General features: G+C 38.7%; 1 protein-coding gene across 2 annotated transcripts in view; it reads right to left on the reverse strand.

Moving 5' to 3' along the window:
- The window catches only part of LOC149227062 (Prefoldin chaperone subunit family protein), a 339403-nt gene that overhangs the window by 236220 nt on the left and 83266 nt on the right, over positions 1-19917 (reverse strand). For both annotated transcript variants that reach the window (XM_089377683.1, XM_089377682.1), the window contains exon 4: positions 16345-16512. In XM_089377683.1, coding sequence (XP_089233809.1) covers positions 16345-16512 — 168 coding nt within the window. The remainder of the gene's footprint in view (positions 1-16344; positions 16513-19917) is intronic.

Genomic DNA, 19917 nt, shown 5'->3' on the forward strand with positions numbered 1-19917 from the left:
CCATGTTGCACCTCACTGTGTTGCACCTCATCATCGTGCTGCACCCATTCACTAAGTTGCACCCAATCACGACTCTACCCATTGCTATGCACTATGTTGCACCATTCCATCACTGTTGTACCCATCACCAACAAGCTGTTGCAATGCATCGTGTTGTTGCTATGTCTACATGCCCATCATCACCATGTTGTACCATTGTGCAACATAGTATTGCATCCATGCTGCCCACACCAGTCACTACATTTATCATGTTGTACCCATCCAAGTATGCTAAACATACTGTCAATACAACCATGTTGATACAACCAAGTTGCATCTTATTACATCATGTGCTGCACCATACTGTCCATTGTGCTACACCTAAATATGTTGTCATATCAAACTTCAGTCCTCTATGCTGCTGGCTATGGCCTGCAGCCTAGCCCAGCAGCAAGACAACCCAGCTATCTTTACCCAATGACTTCCTATCAACCTTATTGCTGCACAGCCTTACAATGTCTAATGGCTGATAGGATCCTCTCCATGGACTGTGTTTAGGCAGCGTTTGGTCTTCTCTTTGACAGCTAGGACTGCAGCCTATTCTTCTCATTCTCTGTGGCTGGGTTAAGACTTGAGACTGCAGATTAGGACAGCAGCTTAGGGCACATGAAAACCCTCCTCAAACTGCGGCCTAGAACAGCATTAAGGTCTTCTTCTTGACTGTGTTTAGGGCAGCATTGTGACTGTGTTTAGGGCAGCATTTTGACTGCGTCTAGGGCAGCATTGTGACTGCGTTTAGGGCAGCATTCTGACTGCATCTAGGGCAGCATTATTGACTGCGTTTAGGGCAGCATTGTGACTGTGTTTAGGGCAGCATTCTAATTGTGTCTAGGGCAGCATTGTGACTGCGTTTAGGGCAGCATTCTAATTGCGTCTAGGGCAGCATTCTGACTGCGTTTAGGGCAGCATTGTGACTGTGTCTAGGGCAGCATTTTTTACTGCACTTAGGGCAGCATTGTGACTGCATTTAGGGCAGCATTCTTGACTGCATCTAGGGCAGCGTTGTGACTGCATTTAGGGCAGCATTCTGACTGCGTCTAGGGCTTCTCCATGGGGCAGCGTTAAGGCTTCTTGAGGCTGAGATAAGGGTTGTCCTCCATGACAGCGTAGATCTTTCCCATCTCCTAAGATAGCGTAGAGCCTTCTCCATTAGGGCAGCGTTGACTCTTAGGATCTCTCCTCCCACCAAAACCCAAAGACAAGTGGAGAGAAAGAGATCACAAGAAGAGTGTGTACAAATGACTAGCAAGCCACCTCTTTTTATACTAAAACGTTGAGCACATGTGGGGGCAATTTGGTTGCTGGCCGACCTTGACGAATTGTCCCATAACACAAATAAATTCATATCTCCATGAATACATGTCGGAATCGGATGATCTTTAGATCAATCCTACACCTTGCGACAAGAGGAATCCAAGAAAAATATCAGCTGCCATAAATAAGATGACCCACATGGAGTTTGGCCCTAGCTTCCAATTTTAACATTGTTGAATTGGATATTTCCTCAAAACATTTTGTGGATTGATCTATTGGCACTTGTATCGTTAAGCACTTGTTTTGTTTTAAGATTGTCTTTCAATTCATAATCAAGTACTCTTGCTATAAGAACATTAAGTACTCAGGGAACATAAACAATCTTACCTCAAGATTCACCCATAATCTTTTGCATAAGCATTCTATGCTTAATTTGCACTAATAACCCACCTCCAAGCATAAGCTTGGTTGATAGACCTCTAGGGCCACCCTTTCCCACCTGGCTTGAGAGATTCAGCACCTTTCTAGTGGTTAATACAGTGACCTTGTAGTCGTCAAAGCCACAATCTCTGCAGCGCCAGAGGCACTGGGTGGTTGGAACAAAGGGGTAGGTATCGTTAATCAAGCCTCTGCTTACTTCCCGTTGGCTTTCATCCCACAACCTACTCCAAAGACTGATCTCAAGACAGTTAAGAGGGAGGTCCATATAGACTAGACATATAACTTAAAAGCAACCAAGATCCTTGCATTACACTTAGATCTTAGGACTTTCAGAAGCATATAGGTTAGTTAATAATTTAAGCAGCGATTGTCCGGCTTCTTGGTCTTAATTTATAATAAGCAAGAGTTTTGACTCCATAAGGCACTAGTCTCATTTCTAAATCTAGTTAAATCCTTAAATCTTGCTAAATTTTACCAGGTAGCTAGGCCACTCAACTGTGTCTCCCAGACAAGTTGGTCCCAATTTGTATTTCATCATCTTATTTCCATAGGGACTACTCCCCATAGCCTGTTGTTGGGACACAACTAAAACGGAGTGGGCGGGGATTAGAGTGACAACCCCCACCCTAAGTCGTCGTCGTGGTGCATGTACAATCTAAGCGACAACAGTACCAAAGGTTACTTGTACCATCAGAGATCATCATATCACTAGAGTTTTTCAACTCTACTTCTTCTCATCTTCTTCCATTGTACCCAGATTCCACAAGCCCTATGGCATAATGTAAAGTGATGCTAGTATGATGAGTTGGAGTCATGTAACAGGCCTAGGTAGCTTGGGACCTTGTCATTAAGTGAGTATAAATCTGGAAGGTTTTTTTCAATTAGTTAATTATCATTTTCCTTTAAGAATTTAATAACTAATTGAGTTTTTTCCTCCAAGCATAACACCAAAGTCGGAGTATGGCTTGATAGTGAGGCTCTGCATGAATCCTAATGTCTAGGGTCATTATATATTACCATACTAGATCACACAAAAAATTCTGTGGAATTTGATTAGGTCTAGGGGGTCATTTTTTAATTTTTAAAATTTCCCGCAGAGAAAAAATTAGAATAAAATTTGTATATGAAATGTAATAAGTGATGTCTAGAGAAGCTGTATGGAGTATGAGTAATAAAAATTACACCTCTCACCCTCAACTTTCTACTATGACATTTTGAAAAGTTAAAAATGTGTTCTAAACCCTCAAAACCCACAGTTTCTAAGTTTAGTGGGAAATTTGGTAATAAATTAAACCAAAAATAAATTAAATGGACAGAAATAAATTGCTCCATGTGACAAAATGACATGAAAATGACTTGGAAATTATTTCAAGTCAAAGGAATGAGTCAAAAGACAAGTTGGGGGATGATTTGGCACCTTGCATCATAAATACATTGCCCACTCAAAGAAATCAAATTTCTTGGCATAAATGTAGCTGTTGGTGACTTGGAAAATTGAGTTTTTTTGGGAGTTAATGCACATGTGAGATATTTGAAAGATATTGGTTGATATATTCTTGGGAGTTTGTCTCCACTTATGTTCCCTCTACTTCTCACATGGCATTCATCATGGCACATTGAAATCTCCTCAAGGAGGAACCACGCAATTCTCCAAGGGATCTACGCTAAGCTCATTGGAAGCATCTACAGGAGGTGGCATCACATGGTTTGTTCTTTGAGTTTGACTTGAGTTAGCTCCTTGATTGCTTCACACTTGGATTTGCTCATCTTCACACATATGAGATTCGATTTGGCTTGAGGATTTCATGGTGCCACATATGGAATTCGATTTGCATTGGTATCTCTTCATCCCTCCACTTGGGGTTGGCAGCATAAGTGCCTAGAGTTCGTAGCCATTGGATACCTAAGACTACATCTACTCCACCTAATGGTACAGTGAAGAACGGAGATTCTAAATTAAAGTCTTGAATCTGCAATTTGACCTTATGGCATTTCCCTACCTTTTCAATCTTCTTACCGTCAGCTACCATCACCTTCATGTTTGGTAAGGGAAATGAAAAAATATTGAGTCTCTTTGCCAATGTTGCATCTAAAAAATTGTGTGTGCTACCAGAGTCAATGAGAACCACTACATTGTTCTTCTTTATATGTCCTTTCAATTTTAAAGTCTAAGGTTGTGATATACCTATCATAGCTGATAGTGACACTTGCGGAATACTTCCGTCATCTAATTTTGGTGAGAATTCTAGGGCATCTTCTGTTTCTTCTATGTCAAAATCCTCATTGTTTGAATCATTAGTTGCTTCCCAATTATATAGGTTCTTTGATTCTTTTCCTTTAGCACACTTATGTTTGGGGTCCCACTTCTCACCATAGCGTTTGCATTTTCCTTCTTTTATCCTTTGTATTTCCACATTAGATTTTTCACCTTCACGACGATGTGGTGGAACATATCTTGTATTATTTGAATCCACAGACTGGGGCATTCTTCGTCTTGAATATACTTTTTCCGGTTTTGACCACAGTATTTGTTCAAATTTCTTTTCAGCAGTTTTTGCTTTTCGTCTTGCTACTTCTATTGACGTAATGTCATGAAGGTCAAGTTCTACTCGTAAATGAGTTTTAAGTCTGGAGATGTATGATTGAACTAGACGAGACTCTGATAACCTAGGTACTCGTGTTACTAAGGTCTCCCATTCTTGAGTGTACTCATCCACACTTCCTTTTTGTCGTAACTTGATAAGTGTTGAAAAAAACTCTTCTTCCCTTACACCTTGGAATCTTTTAAAGAATGCATCTTTAAATTTCCTCCAACTGATGGCAATTGTCGTCTTCTTCCACCACATATACCAATTATATGCTTCTCCTTCCATTTTCATGGATGCATGCCTAAGTTTTTTCGTCATCATTGTTAATGTCATAAATCTCGAAGTATTCTTCTACTTTATTCATCCATGCAACACTGTATTTTTCGTTCCCATTGAATTTAGGCATCTCGACTTTTGCCCTTCGTTGATATGTCACTAATGGTTGAGCGAAAAAAGGGTGTTGATTGGTAAATGTATCCCAGAGTTGCTTATTTGAAAAAGTCGCGTTACTAATTCCTTGGTGGGGCGTCGCTGATTTTTTTGGAGATTCAACTTTTTCTTGAGAATCTGTTGATTTTGTTGAATCTGATGAATTGTGCTCTTGATTTCCTCCATCTTCTTGGAGTAGTTGTTCGGGTGTAATATTCTGCTTTCCACACAAGTGGTTCAGCAATGCTAAGGTCTGGTTATGATTCATTTCGGATTGGATATGGTTTTGCCCCATCTGTAGTTCTATTCGATTTGTCGTATCCTGAAGCCTCTTGATATCGTCAGAATGCCCGATAAACTTACTCTCGAAATCGACTAATTTTTTATTGAAATCATCGGAGTGGCTAGTAATCCTATTCTCCAATTCAATCAATCTTTTATTGAAATCGGCCATTGACATTGACATTGAGCGAGTTTGTGGGGGTGTATATTTGTCTGCCAGCTTAATTTTTATTTTTATTTTTTTAAATAATTAAATTAAATAAATTAAATTAAAGTTATATATGTATATAGTTTTTATATGCGTAATCTATACCTATGTTATATTATACCATAACATAGTCTTTTAATTGATTTACTGAACGGTCACGTTACTTGAACAGTCAAGTGCGAATGGTCCTTACTGTTTGACTGTCGACCTTGTGTGGATATCACCACAGAGCCCACCGCAATGGAACCGCAGGTCACCGCAGATGAAAAGAATGATGCGGACTTTCGCCAGACACGTGTGTGGTTTAATGTATCACCCTCCGATGGTTGAGGTTATCACCCAGCGTATCACTCCAGGTAAAATACGTATAGCCCACACGCACTGTTGTTTTATGGAAAACCCGTAGGGCCTGATGGCCAGCAGAACTTGTGGGTGTCACCAGTCTCGTGCTGGATTTGATACCAGATGAAGTATAAAACTCAGTAATAAATAGAACTATGTAAAATATCTTATTAATAATTGAACGATGTTTACATTTTTGTGAGAGGCCCAGGCTATATACCGCCTTAGGTGCCTCTTGGTGAATGGGCATGATCTTTGATCATGCCCTTTTGCCTAATAAACTACAACTAACTAATTTTTACATAACATTAACTAATTTTTACATAACAGACTGATGGATGTGACCCCTCTTGATAAGGGGCATCACTGATCAAGGACACTAAGCCAACTCTTCCCCCCTGTTTGAGCTCCCAGGGTGAGGAATTGAGATAGAGGGCTCCTAGGGTTGAGGGATCTCTGGACAATAGGGTTTCACCCCTATCTGTCACCCAAAGGGTTGGAGTAGTAGCCCACCCTATCTTGGTCTTTGCAGACTATACCCTAGTTGGCATCATACCCACAAGCTGGGCTTGTTTAGGCTTGTTGGGATTGTCCCTCCCCGTCTGGCCAACGGGTTGACGAGCCTTGGAGGCGTGTGATCCTTACCTCTTAGTAAGTCGGTATCTCATCCAAGCTCAAATTATGATGCAAGTGTTTTACCACATGACTCTTGAGGGTCATTATTGGGAAGATCGGTAGGCAATAGGATGGATTAAGTAGTAGCTCCCCTATATCACCTATTGCTCAATATGGGGTCGTAGCAGTAGCTACCCCATGAGATTTTGGGTTGAGTAGTAGCTCCCCAATGTGGTTTTGGATTGAGATATGCTCTCCGATGAGATAGAGGGTGATAGTGTTAAAATTTCCAACTAGGGTCAAACTCCATGTGGGTCATCTTATTTATGGCAGCTGATATTTTTCTTGGGTCCCTCTCATCGAGAGGTGTAGGATTGATCTAAAGATCATCCGATTTCGATAAGTATTCAAGGAGATATGAATTTATTTGTGTTACGGGACAATTCGTCAAGGTCGGCCAGCAACCAAATTGCCCCCACTTGTGCTCAACGTTTTAGTATCAAAGGAGGTCGCTTGTTAGTCCTTTGAGCAACATACATTTTCTCTTGTGATCTCTTCCTCTCCACTCGTTTGGGTATTAGTGGAAGGAAGAGTCACTAAGAGTATACGCTGTCATGGAATGAGTGCCCTAAGCATCTACCCTACCCTAACATGAAACTATGGAAGATCATGGAGAAGCATCTACGTTGTCCTAATAGAGAATCCTATACGCTGTCATGATATGGAAAAATGGAAGCCTAATTCCTATACGTTGTTATGGAAGCTTAACCTATACGTTGTCATGTTATGGAAGCCTAAATCTAATACGTTGTTATGTGAGTCTACAACAATCATATATAGAATCTCTCAAAGGAATGACTTCAGACAAGGACAGTATATGGATCTGCATGTATATCAATGATATATATGTCTGCACTCTTTCATGGTTGGATGAAAGTATGTAATAAGGGGTAGTTGTATGTAATAAGGTGCAGTTGTATGTAATAAGTTGCAGCATGATGTAATAAGGTACAGCATGACACAATAAGGTGCAGCATGACAGTATGATGGTGCGCATAGTGCGCAGTGATGGAATGGTGCAACATAGTGCACAATGATGGGTACAGCAGTATGATGGTGCAGCATGGTGCACAATGATGGACACAGTGATGGTACAACAATGGTGCAATACAGTGACGATGGACATGGTGATGGTACAGCATGGTGCAGCACAGTGATGATGGACATGGTATGATGGTGCAGCAATGGTGTAGCACAGTGATGATGGACATGGGATGGTGCAGCACAGTGATGATAGACATGGTGATGGTACGTGCAGCACAGAGATGATGGACATGGTGATGGTGCAGCGCAGTGATGATGGACATGGTGATGGTGCAGCACAGTGATGATGGACATGGTATGATGGTGCAGAATGGTGTAGCACGGTGATAGGTACAGCAAGGTGATGGAATCACCTGTGTCCAGATCAGCTACCTCATGTGACATCTTCTTAGAGAAGATCTCTGCTCTTATTTTGATACGCCAAGATGTTGACTTCTAATGTATATGTACTATCTCTTTCTCTGTTGAACTATTGAAGAACATAAGAAGAATTGATCAAGGGTTTCCCCACATTAGGGTTTGTCCCTGGCTGGCGCCACATCTTGTGTCCTCTTGTCTTGGCTTGTCTTCTGCGATTTATGTTTATGTTCGATCTGCAATTAACTATTATGTTGATGTGATTGCTAATCTGGAAAAGATATCTAGCTAACTGTGAAAATTCAAATAAATTGCTCTAAGCATAGAACATACCTAAAATTAACAGATAGCTTTTGCTCCCCGATGATTCTTCTTCTTTATATTCGAGAATGTTTCAGCAGATAGAGTTGAGCAGAGATGGGACATATGATGACAGGATGACATATTGATCGATGGACAGATTTTGACAGGTGGAATCCTCCCTAGTTGAGAGGGAGTGTTAAAATATGCAACTACGGTCAAATTCCACCTTGGACAGCTCATATGATGGAGATGATGATGGCATTGAGTTCCTCTTTTCGAGAGGACCAAAATCGACCTAAAGATCACCTCATTTGGACAAGCAGAAGTTGGTTTTTGAATTTATGTACCCACACATGTACATTGGGACAGGTCGACCTCACACACATGTACAATTGGACAAGTCGGCCTCAACATCAAATGGACCCCCATGGAAGCCTATAAATACAAGAGACCTCAAGCTCATTTGGACACCAACTAAGCATCTTCTTCTCTTCTTTCAGAATTGGTTCGCACAGGTTTGACAGAGAAAAGTTTGCACAGGGTCCAAAGTTTCAGGTCTGCAGCTCGTACAGATTGGGGTTTTTGTTTTCCGGTCGCACGCATGTCACTGGGCTAAATCAACCACAGTCGCACGCTTACAGAGGCCAAGAGAGTGACTGGGAGGCTATAGTCGCTTGCATGTCAACCTGAAGGGAGCGACTGGGGTTTTGAGCTAGGGTTTCGCATTTGAATGAAGTTGACCACAGTCATCGAAAGCTAAAGGGTTTCTCTCTGTACCACAATGACTCTGGAAGTCTGTTTCATATTTGTATTGGGTTATTTTGCTTGATGATATTGTATTGGGCTCATTGTACTCTCTGTTGAACATTTTATGACAATCTAATAGAAGAAGAATTTCAAAGGGTTTTCCCCCTTGTGGGGTTTTTCCCTAGTCTTTGACCAAACCTGGTGTCTCTTGTTGATGTGTTGATTGTCTCCTTTGTCATTGCATTTATTGTTCTATCTTCAATTACTATTGATGAATGGAAAGACTAATTGTAATTGGAAATATTGCTAATTGAATTGTGGAATTAGGCTAAAGTAATTGATATAGCATAGCACAATCTGAAAAATTAACATCCCCCTCCCCGGTTGTCCGCACTTGGATCCAAGGTTTTTCTCATGTTTTCACTTATAGTGCTCATGTTTCTACTTTACTTCTTGTTCTTTATATAGGAGTATTTTTAGTACTTTTGCTTTGTATTGACATCATTGTACTCAACAATCCCATTTACCTACTTTTGTGCTCATTAGTTGGACATTAGTAGGATTATCATATCTAATTTTATTTGTTTTCCATCACGGAAAATTTTTGTGATTTAGTTTCTTGTTCACTCATTATTTAGCCCCAATTTTACACTTCTTTATCATAAATTCTACAACTTATTTTTAATGTTGTTATAAACTGTTTGCATGTTGTATATTGTTGTTTGAAACCCTAGTTTATAACAGCCATGTATAATTTCTTGATTGCATGTGTCTGGGAACCTATTTGAGCCTCTAATGGTTAAACAAAGCCTTCTAGATTGAGCGATAAGAACCCTTGAACTCACTCTCTTGGAATTATACCTTAAATCACCCAAAACCCTAATCATTGTATACTTAGCTTTGGGTAAATCATATTCTAGAACCCTTGGGGGCATTTAACTTAAGTAAAATTGGGTTACTTGATCTCTACAATCTACTAGGGAAGGCTCCCTTCTGGGGATTATGTCCAACCACAAAAACAAGGGGAGAAGTTGTTGAGGTGAAAATAGTAACTCTCCCGTTGTTGTGCTTAATCTAGGTTAGTTAGTGAAGCTTCGCAATGAGGTGCTAGATTTTGCAATAACAGTGACTTTTTCAATTAGTATGATTCAATGTGTTGTTTCCTAGTTTAAAATGGTGTTGATAATTCTAACTTGTTTGTAAAGTGTATTCTAACATAGATATGAAACTTTATTATCTATAACAAAGTAAAAATCTTACCTTCTTGTCTCATTTAACCATGGGAGGACATAATTATTCTCAAATAAGTAAGTCTTCACCTAGGCCACTAGTTATTGTTGAGGATCAAGGTAGGTAGCATAATTATAGCGCATACATCCTTAACACTTTCTGCAATTCCCCTTTACATTTCCATCCCATCCATATAAACTTAGCATTCCCCAACTTATAGATAGCTTGTCAAATGTCACTATAAAAGGTTTAAGTGAAGAAAAAAAAATCATGCAAACCTCGATCAAATCAAACCAAAATAATAGGGTGAGAGACCAACAAAAAAAAAATCAAAGAAAGAAATGTGTACTATTTCAATAAAGGACCCACCCCTTGTTGAAATTTGGCAGGGCAAGGAGAAATTCCCTCCATTGGAAAGCCTTCCTCATCTGGAGAAGCCCCTCCTAGCCCTTGGAAGAATTTAATTTGGTCAAGGAAAAATATTATTTTTAATGTGAAACCCACATGTGCACAAAAGTACAAGTCGGCCTAAAGGACAAATTGGGTCTCCTCCACCACATATAAATACACATCATGTCACATCACTTTGGAGCATCAGCAACACATCACATCTTCTCTCTTGATTGGTTTGGTTCGTACAAGTCTGAAACAAGGAGGTCCAAGCTCACACGTGTGAGGTGAAGGAGATGTTTTCTATTTTGTGTTGGCTTTCTGATTGGACAGTTTGACCAGCCTTTGACTTGCATTGACTTGGCATGTTTTAACTTAGTTTGACCGAATTTGGATATGTTCTTAAAGGTCGAGCTGACTGCTCCTTTGACTAAGTTTTTCTGGGCACCTTGACCCACATTGACTACAGGGCTGCACCTAGGGTTTTCGCAAGTCAAACATTGACTTTGACCAAATTTGTATGGGCCGAAGTTTGATTGTTTTGACTACCTTCGACCGATCTTGGAAGGCCGAATTTAATGTTGCTTTCACCAAGTTATTTGGTGGATTGTTGATCTTTGACCGTTGACTGATTGGGGCTGCTGCTACTACTATTGACTTTGACTAGAATTGTAGATTTGACTTGTTGACCAAATTTGACTTTTGGGCTCATCTTTTGTATATTGGTTGGTTGGTTTCTTGGATAGTCAAAGGTTTGACTTTGACTCTTTTGTTGATGAACTGGAACATTGTATCTCTCTGCTAAACATTTGATGATAATCTAATAGAAGAAGAATTTTAAAGGGTTTTCCCCCTTGTGGAGTTTTTCCCTAGTCTTTGACCAAATATTGTGTCTCTCTTGTTCTTGGTTGTCTTCTAATGTGCATTGGATTTATTGCTCTATCTACAATTGCTTATTATTATTACTGGAAGATTGAATTATATTCGATAAATTGATTGATGATAGAAGAATTGAAATAAGTGATTGTGATAATAAGCATAGAACACATGAAATTTAACAAGGTATCAAAGTTGAGGTGAAGACAAGCCCAAGGAGACAAGAGATAAGAGCAATCACTTTTGAAGGAATCTAATTGCAAGAAACTTACTTTGTCAAGATGTCTACCTCATATTTCAAGGATGTAGAGAAGTTGAATGGCTTATCAAATTTTGCTACTTGGAAGATCAGGTTGGACATGACCTTGGATGAAAATGATGTTTTGGAATACGTGGAAGGAAAGGTACATGAACCTCCAAAAAATACTCATCTTGTTGCCAAGGTGAAGTATAAGAAAGGTGAGATCAAAGCCAAGAAAATAATTATTGATTCTTTAAGAGATCATTTGCTTACTTGCATTGCAAAGTTAAGGAAGTCAAAGGATATCTATATGATAAGTTGATTGGCATCATGAGGTCAACAATTTGAACTACATTCTTTCCTTGAAGAATCAACTCAAGGACATCAAAATGAACAAGGGAGAGAGTGTGCAATCATATTTCATGAGGATATCCCAACTCAAGGATCAATTGTTGACTATTGGAGAATCTATGTTTGAAAGAGAGTTGGTACTTGTGGCACTTCAAGGACTTCCTCCAATTTGGGAGACATTCATTACTACTATTAGCAACAATGACAAGTTTCCAACATTTGATGAGCTGGTTGGCAAATGCACTCAAGAGGAAACCAGGATGATTTCCAGAGGGAGAATTCAAAAGCATGAAGAAGGAGAGCCCTTTGCCTTTGTTGCTCAAGATAAGAAGAAGAAAGGAAGAGGAAGATCATTTAATTCAAGAAAGTCAGCACCAGCATCCAAGGACTCTCAAAGAAGATTTAAGAAGGACAAAGTTGAATGTTTCAAGTGCCATAGGTATGGACACTTTGCCAAAGATTGTCCGGAAAATGAAAATGCTCCTAGGTCATACAACAACAATCATGGGTTCAACAACAGCAAGTTCAATAATAGAAGAAGAAGAGATGCTCTTGATGATCGTGATTAAGGCCTTTGTCCTTGAAAGAGGTCAAGGAATACAATGTATGAAAATAATGTAACTTCTACTCAATCTAAATATTTTCTCATTTTTTCTCTTTCTAGTTCATGTCCTCTAGATTCATTTGATAGTTGGTTGGTAGATAGTGGGGCTTCTCAAACTGGGTATTGTGAAGTCCTCTCAAACCTAGTTGAGAGGGAGACTAATTTGAAGATCATTCTTGGGGACAACTTTACTTATCCTATGAAGGGTTTTTGTTTTGTTACATTTCATTTGGATTATGGGGAAATCATACATCTTATGATGTATGTATGTACCGGGATTGACGAAGAACATTGTATCTATATCTGCCTTGGAAGACAAAGGGATGAGAGTTGCCTTCATTAGAGGAAAAGTCCTCACTTAGCCTATGCAATCCCGCATGTGGGATGCATTCACCTTGGGATCAAGAATTGAAGGACTCTATAGAGTCAATGGAAGACCGATGCGAGCATTGGTACATGATAGCAATCATCAGAGTGAGCTATTGCATCGAAGGTTTTCTCATCTTCACTATGAAGCTCTGCCTAAAGTGAGGATGGTTTCTGGAATGCCAAAGGTTCAATCAAATCATGATGGAGTGTGTCCGGGATGTGCAAGTGGAAAGAAGATGAAAGGACCATTCTCTTCTAGTAAAAGTAAAACCAGTGATATTCTACAACTCATACATTCTGATCTATGTGGACCCATGTCGATAAAAACTCTTGGTGGCTATCTATATTCTTGGTTATTGGTTTGGCTATTATCTTGATATCATTGTTTCTGATGTATTGATGAATCTTGAACTCTCTCTCTCTAATAAGGAAAGATTTATGGGTTTTCCCCTTCTGGGTTTTTAACTAGCCCCGGGCCTAATTTTTGTGTCTCGTCTCATGGTTATTTTCTACTGCTCTTTCATGTTTAATGGTTGTTACTTTCATTTGTATAACTGCTTAATGATATTGAATGTCTGCTATGTGGAATTAATCCTAACTGATCAATGGAACTAGTTATCATGTTGATGAAAATTTATTCTAGTTTGTGCCCTAGAAATATCAACACATCTTTCTATCTTTGCTAGGTACATCTGGCAGGTAACACTCGTAGATCTACAACAACATTTGTGAGTGTATTTCATTTTGTTTATTTTAACTCATTTGGGAACTCAACTGTGTAGGACCGAAAGCATTCTAGAAAAGCCACAAAGATCCTCTAGATTCGATCATTCTCAGGGATTATTTTTTGTCAAGGTTGCACGAAACAGGGAAACAGGTACGAGTTTCCGAAACGGGAACGGATACGAAACACGACCTCCCCAAATTTTGGAAACAGGGAAATGCGAATATATATATATATATATATATATATATATATATATATAGATATATATATATTAGGACATTTAAGAAATATGTGCAATCATAAAGCATATATGATACATTCTAATTTATTACATTATGATAAAATTGTCAATTGTCAATGCATAAACTATAAGTCTCTAAATTTACATCACATTTACTCATGAATGATCACATAATGAAAATAGAAATATCCAAAATCAGCCACGAGAAATTTCTTGTCTCGTGCCTGATTGGGAGTCTCCTCCTACATAGTCGAACGACCTTAGTGCTCTTGATTAAATACAAGTTTCATACCCTAGTACCCTACATGCTCTTGATTATTGGGAGTCTCCCCTGCATAGAGGGCTTGGTTCTCTTGATTAAATACAAGTTCCATACCCTAGTACATGATAAAATCCAATGGAAACATTGCAATCCCCCCAATCCTGAAATCCTGAAAAACAGATAAGTCTACTGGATTTTGAGTGAGATCTAAAATTCTACTTTCTCCATATAAAATCCAATGAGGGCAAAACCACTCTCAAACATCCTAAGTTATTTCATGGTAATGTTAAAAATTTGTAAAAGTGATATTCTCCTTTATTTTTCATTTTCATCCTTTTACTTTAAGAATTTAACATTACCATGAACTGCATATGCTTCAAACTTCCTGATGAACTGCATATCAACACTAGGGCAAAAGTTCACTTTTATAACTTTAGACAGGCATCTAGAAGCAACTAGAAGTCATTAGGAAAACCTAATAATAAATTAGAAAACAAAGTAAAAAAACACAAGTTACAAGTGGAAACGTGCGTCGTACGGCCGTGAAATGCGTTTCCGGCCGTACTGGCCACGTTTCTGCATCGAGAAACGTGCCAGTACGGCCGGAAACGCGTTTCACAGCCGTACCACACGCGTTTCAGGGTTTCGTTTCCGTTTCCGTACGGAAACGGCCTCCTACCCTGCGTTTCCTGCAACTTAGTTTTTGGTTCTTAATGAACCAAAATAATTATTCTGGAATAAGGAAAAGGCCTTACCTGGGGTTCATCAGTTTTGGTAGCTAAATCATCCACTCGTAAAACCACTTCCCAGGTAGTTACAACCGGTAATGCGGTAAGTTCATGCTCACTTAGTTATTCAGTTCTAGTAAGTTTATCGCAAAACCTTCCTTCTGCATCTTCATCCGTTATTTCTTTAGTTGTGATCTCCTTGCCTAGGTGAATGAGAAAGACACAGGAGGCATTGAGAGATTTCAGAAAGGGTGACAAAGGACTTCAATCCAATGATCAGGCCAGGGAAGATAGCAAGAGCAATTTGCAATAGAGAGATCAGCCCACAGGTAGGCCATACAGAGCAGCAAATTTACAGCGAGCAGATTTGCAGGTTGAGAGCTGTACGCAGACCATACACCGCAGTAAACCAGCAGCTCGTGCAGTCATACTGTGCAGTAGGTTGTACATGTGACCGTACAGTCATACAAGGGTCATGTGGGTTCGTACAGGTCGAGGGTTGATCCAGGGAGTTTCTAGTGGGCCATACAGGCTATACAAGTGACTAGTAAAATTTCAGAAGTGTTGCTGTAGCTTGTATTTGTTTTCAGTGCGCCATTTTCCCAATAAGGGAGCCCTTGTAAGCTTTGATATTACTTAATGAGAAGCTGATTTGAAGAGCAGAAATATTTTTCTGTGTGTTGTGGAAATTGGTTTCATTTGCTGTCGCCACTGTAATTTTTGCTTTTCCTGTTAAAATCCCAGTGTATGCAATTTATTCTAAGAGCTGTATCAAATTTAATTTTCAGCAAGGAAATCACAAGGAAATAATTTGTCAAGTTCTGGGGTTAGAAAATTCAACAGTGTAATATATCTTCAACAACCAGAAGCACAGAATCAACAAGGCTCCCAGGTAGAGGATGGAGAAGAGAAGCAGAAGGATTCTGCTAAACATTCTGAAAAAAGCCACCGACTTAATAGTGATCCAAACTCCGGGAAATCAGCATGAGGAAAACAACATCCAAGGAGCAGCAGAGAATATAGTAGCAGAGCAGCAGAAGTTGGTCATACCATTTCAAAAGGTAGGAGGGGGCATAAAGCAAACCCATACATCTGAGAGTTCGGATTCAGAAAGAAGTTCCCCCGAAGGTGGAAGGCAGCCAACTGGAAATAGTATCAGCCACTCCCAATCAAGGAGTTTGGTGAAAGGTGGAAAAAAGGAAAGGAAAAAAGGGGAGACTAACTGATTATTATCACACTTAGGCCCGACAATTTTATGTAATTTTTATTTTTTTGTTTTTTCCTCTTTTTTTGGGTTGGCCAAAGGCTGATCCGATCGAATGCTTTCAGGCATCTGCGAAATGTGAATTTGTTCCTTAGTTTTCAGGTTGAATAAAATTACGATTTTTCTTCGGAAAAAATACAACTCTCAATTTATATTTTATTCATTCCAATGATTCACTCATCTTCTAATCAGCCTGCAATTCTCAGAATAACATGGATTCTTGAATGCACAAGCAGCTTGGAAAGAGGTTTCCTCATTCACCATATAGCGATCAATGTGCCCAAATTCTTTCTACACTCTTAAGTCATTGTATTCCTTTGTTTTAAAAACAAACGGAAAGAAGGAAACTTACAGCAGCTTCAGCAGCTGTACTGGTGAAGAACGAAGCTTCTGCATGAAGATCCTCCATAACAGCTTTCACACCCTCAACTTTGGATTCCAAAACTTTGGCACGTCTACGTAAAACATCCAAAGTTTGTTTTGCTGTGCGCTCTGCATAGTATCCCCCTCCCAGTAGAACCTGAACTAGCCACATTAGAACAAACAAATCAAACAGATAAATGAGTGACATGTTTGTCAATGCTTAGCTGCATGAAGCAAAACTATGTGACATTTACAGGAAATAGAAGAAATAAATGATTTATTACCAATATCTAGAGTGATTTTAAAAATGAATAAACCATGACTCCAACCTTGACATGAGTGAAAAGATTATACATTCTGAACTTATTTGAGAGATATGAATGAGATTAAGGTCACTTTGTAAAATATATATCCTCCAAAGTATCTAAAAACAGAGTTACTAAATGAAGAAAAAGTTGTGAAAAGAACAACCTAACAAGTAAAGATATTAAGAATTCTATATTATAACACTAAAGTCCAGAAACATCCCGAATGCCACATAATTAGCTACAGGTATACCATAAAAGGCATGAAAATATTTGGAAGCAGACAAAAATGTCCTGATCATGTTCTGTCCAAAGGAGTTTCCTTCGCAACAAACAGAGCTATATAAAACAGGGAAAAAAGTTTAAAAGAAATGTTTTCCATGTCATTTTCGCAATACAGATGCATAAAGTATGAGATGAAGCAAGCTACAATTTAACTCACTCAGAAATATATGCGAAGAAGGGTGGTCATGGAATGTTGTACAACATAGTCTATCAGAGTTGTCAAGTTTTAATAAATGAGGTGAGGATTAGTTTTTAACTTATGACCAAAACGCTAATTTTTGGTTTTTAATTTTTTAGCCTCCCTGATCCTAATCCGATAGCCCCCATCTCTTAGCCTCCCTGATCCTAATTTTTGGTTTATAGGGCATCTAAATTTAAAGGCAGAACAAAAGTTGCCTGGAATATCTTACATAGCTCTCTAGCCATCATAGACAGGGTTTGAATAGCACCAAATTCCCCACAACCTCCATGATTTTACTCCAGTAATCATTAAACAAACGTTAGATATCCTAATAATTGCTAAACATGAAATTATCACCTGCCGGGTGCAATAATGGGCACCAATAGATATTTTCAATGCTCAACCAATTTTGAAAAACTTGGCAAGGCCACAGTGTGAGAGTTCAACTTGAACTCTCCAAAAGTTTGACAAACATGTAAAAGCAACCAGAAATGACCTTTTCTTATGTTTTCTTTATTTTTTCTTATGTTTTCTTTATACAGCAGAGCTTTTCCTCATACTCATCAAGCAGGGAGAAAACATGGCAAGTACTTACAGATCAAACTTTGACCTACGAGTACTTGGAAGTTTAACTCACTACCAATGAATTTTACTCTTTGGCAGCTAGTCAAACTTGCAGCTGTATTGTCAGTGGTCACAGCTTGGTTTTGAAGTCTGTCCAAGTTTGACTCACAAACAAGGGTCACACTCTGTCAGTTTTTCAGCAATCTTTCAACCGAATAGTGTTATTAATGAACTACATGTTCTGACATCCACCAACATTACCAGAAAAACAGTTGCCATTATCAGACCTTGAATGCCTAAGTTCCATTGTCAGAAATCAAATATGATCAAACATATGCAGAGACATCTGGCAATCACCATATCTAAAGCTTGTACCTGCAAATTCCTATTAGCCACTAACTACCAGAAAGATAAATCCAAAGGCTGTAAAGTGTTAAGACACCAAACAGAAATTCAGAAACAAGCAACAATTAACATATGAAAAAAAAATCCTTCTCGCTTGTAATGCATATTATCCAGGTTCTGATGTCATTTGCAACTTCAAGTAATGGTCTGAGAAATAATTTCATTTCTTCAACTTTAATTTGTTAATTTTTAGGGCTAGATTGCTCTCTGCTGTAGAGAATTGAAAATTCAAACTTTTCATTGTTTACACATTACATTCACCCCATAACATCATATCAACATTACCAATTATGTAGAGAGAACAATAAACATCAACAATGCAGCGGAACAAAAAAGAACAATAGAAGAAAAACATGCACAATAGAGACACCAGGATTTAGGTCAAAGACCAGGGCAAAACCCCACAAGGGGGAAAACCCAACCAAATTCTTCTTCTATTAGATATTCATCAATTTTTCAGTTGAGATACAAAGTACAATGAGAATGAGATACAACAACAGCATCAGGCCTCCTTAGGGCCAACCTAGGTTGCACAAAGCGCTGAAACGTTTCGGTGTTTCTAAAACGGGTATGTTTAGAACATCACCTCCCAAAAATGGAAACGTCAGCTGAAACGTCGTCCAAAATGTCATATATGTTTATATAATATAAAAAGAAATTTATAAATAAGTGAATAACACATTATCTTGCAAGAGAAAAGGGAATAAGACTCATATATGACAATTTAGAAGGAAAACCAAGTCTATATTAACTCTCATAGATGATTACATGATGGTCGAGTTTCAGAGTTTTGGGTATGGGTACGTCACAAAACGCCAGGTCCCTAGAAGTTTCGTGCAACATAGGGGCCAACCCAAGTCAGTTCACAACTTCAGTTGTGAACTGAACGATCTGATCTGCTGCCATATCACTGTCCAGTGTTATCATATCTGTCATCATGTATCATAAGAACAATGCTCACTGTAACAACTTTCATCATACATCATAAGTCATACACCTATGGTCACAAGGTCACTGCCACGTTTACTGTCATATTACTGCCACTGCCAAAGTCACTGTCATATTTGATCACAGGCATGTCTCTAACTCATAGTCATTTGGAACTATCATGATAAGGTAGCTGCTACATAGCAGAGGCACTGTCATCCTAGTCACCATTACACTTCACTGTCATAAGAAACTGTAATACTTAACTGTCATAGATCAAGCACAAACATACTATCAGATATTGCTCTCTTGAGGTCACTGTCATATTAGGTTACTCTGCACATTACCAATACAACCATAGACATTATTATCACTATAATAGATACCAAAATTACAGTCTCAACAATATAAGAAACACTGATAAACATCTTATCATTATCAAGAGTGTGTTGTCCCTGACGTAATGGATTCTGCCATACCTTACTATTATTTTCTTGAGAACTACTGCCATTATTTGGTCTTCTTCCTTGTCTTCTAGCCTTTCTCACTCCTCTTTCTTCATGATTTCTTGCTTGAGATAGAACTTGTTGTATTGCAAATCAAATAGTGTCCAAATGAGGTCAAGAAACTTCTATATATATGCTTTTGTGGAGGTTGAATAGCCTCTTCTATGCTGACTTGTCACCGGCAGGGCCGACTTGTGCTTGGAGATCAATTTGACTCTCTAGACTCAAAATCAATATCTTTTACATGTCCCAATAGGGTCTTATACAAATGATAAAGACTCTTTTGACTCAAGAAAAATATTCTTTTGACTTGACAAACCCTAGAAGCATGAAGAACATGCTTGACCTAGTTGACCAATAAAATGAAGCATGAAACCCATGCTTAAAAA

Source organism: Pinus tabuliformis, chromosome J (assembly GCF_031772625.1).
Source record: "Pinus tabuliformis cultivar Carrire ecotype Pingquan chromosome J, CPIR1, whole genome shotgun sequence".
NCBI lineage: Eukaryota > Viridiplantae > Streptophyta > Pinopsida > Pinales > Pinaceae > Pinus > Pinus tabuliformis.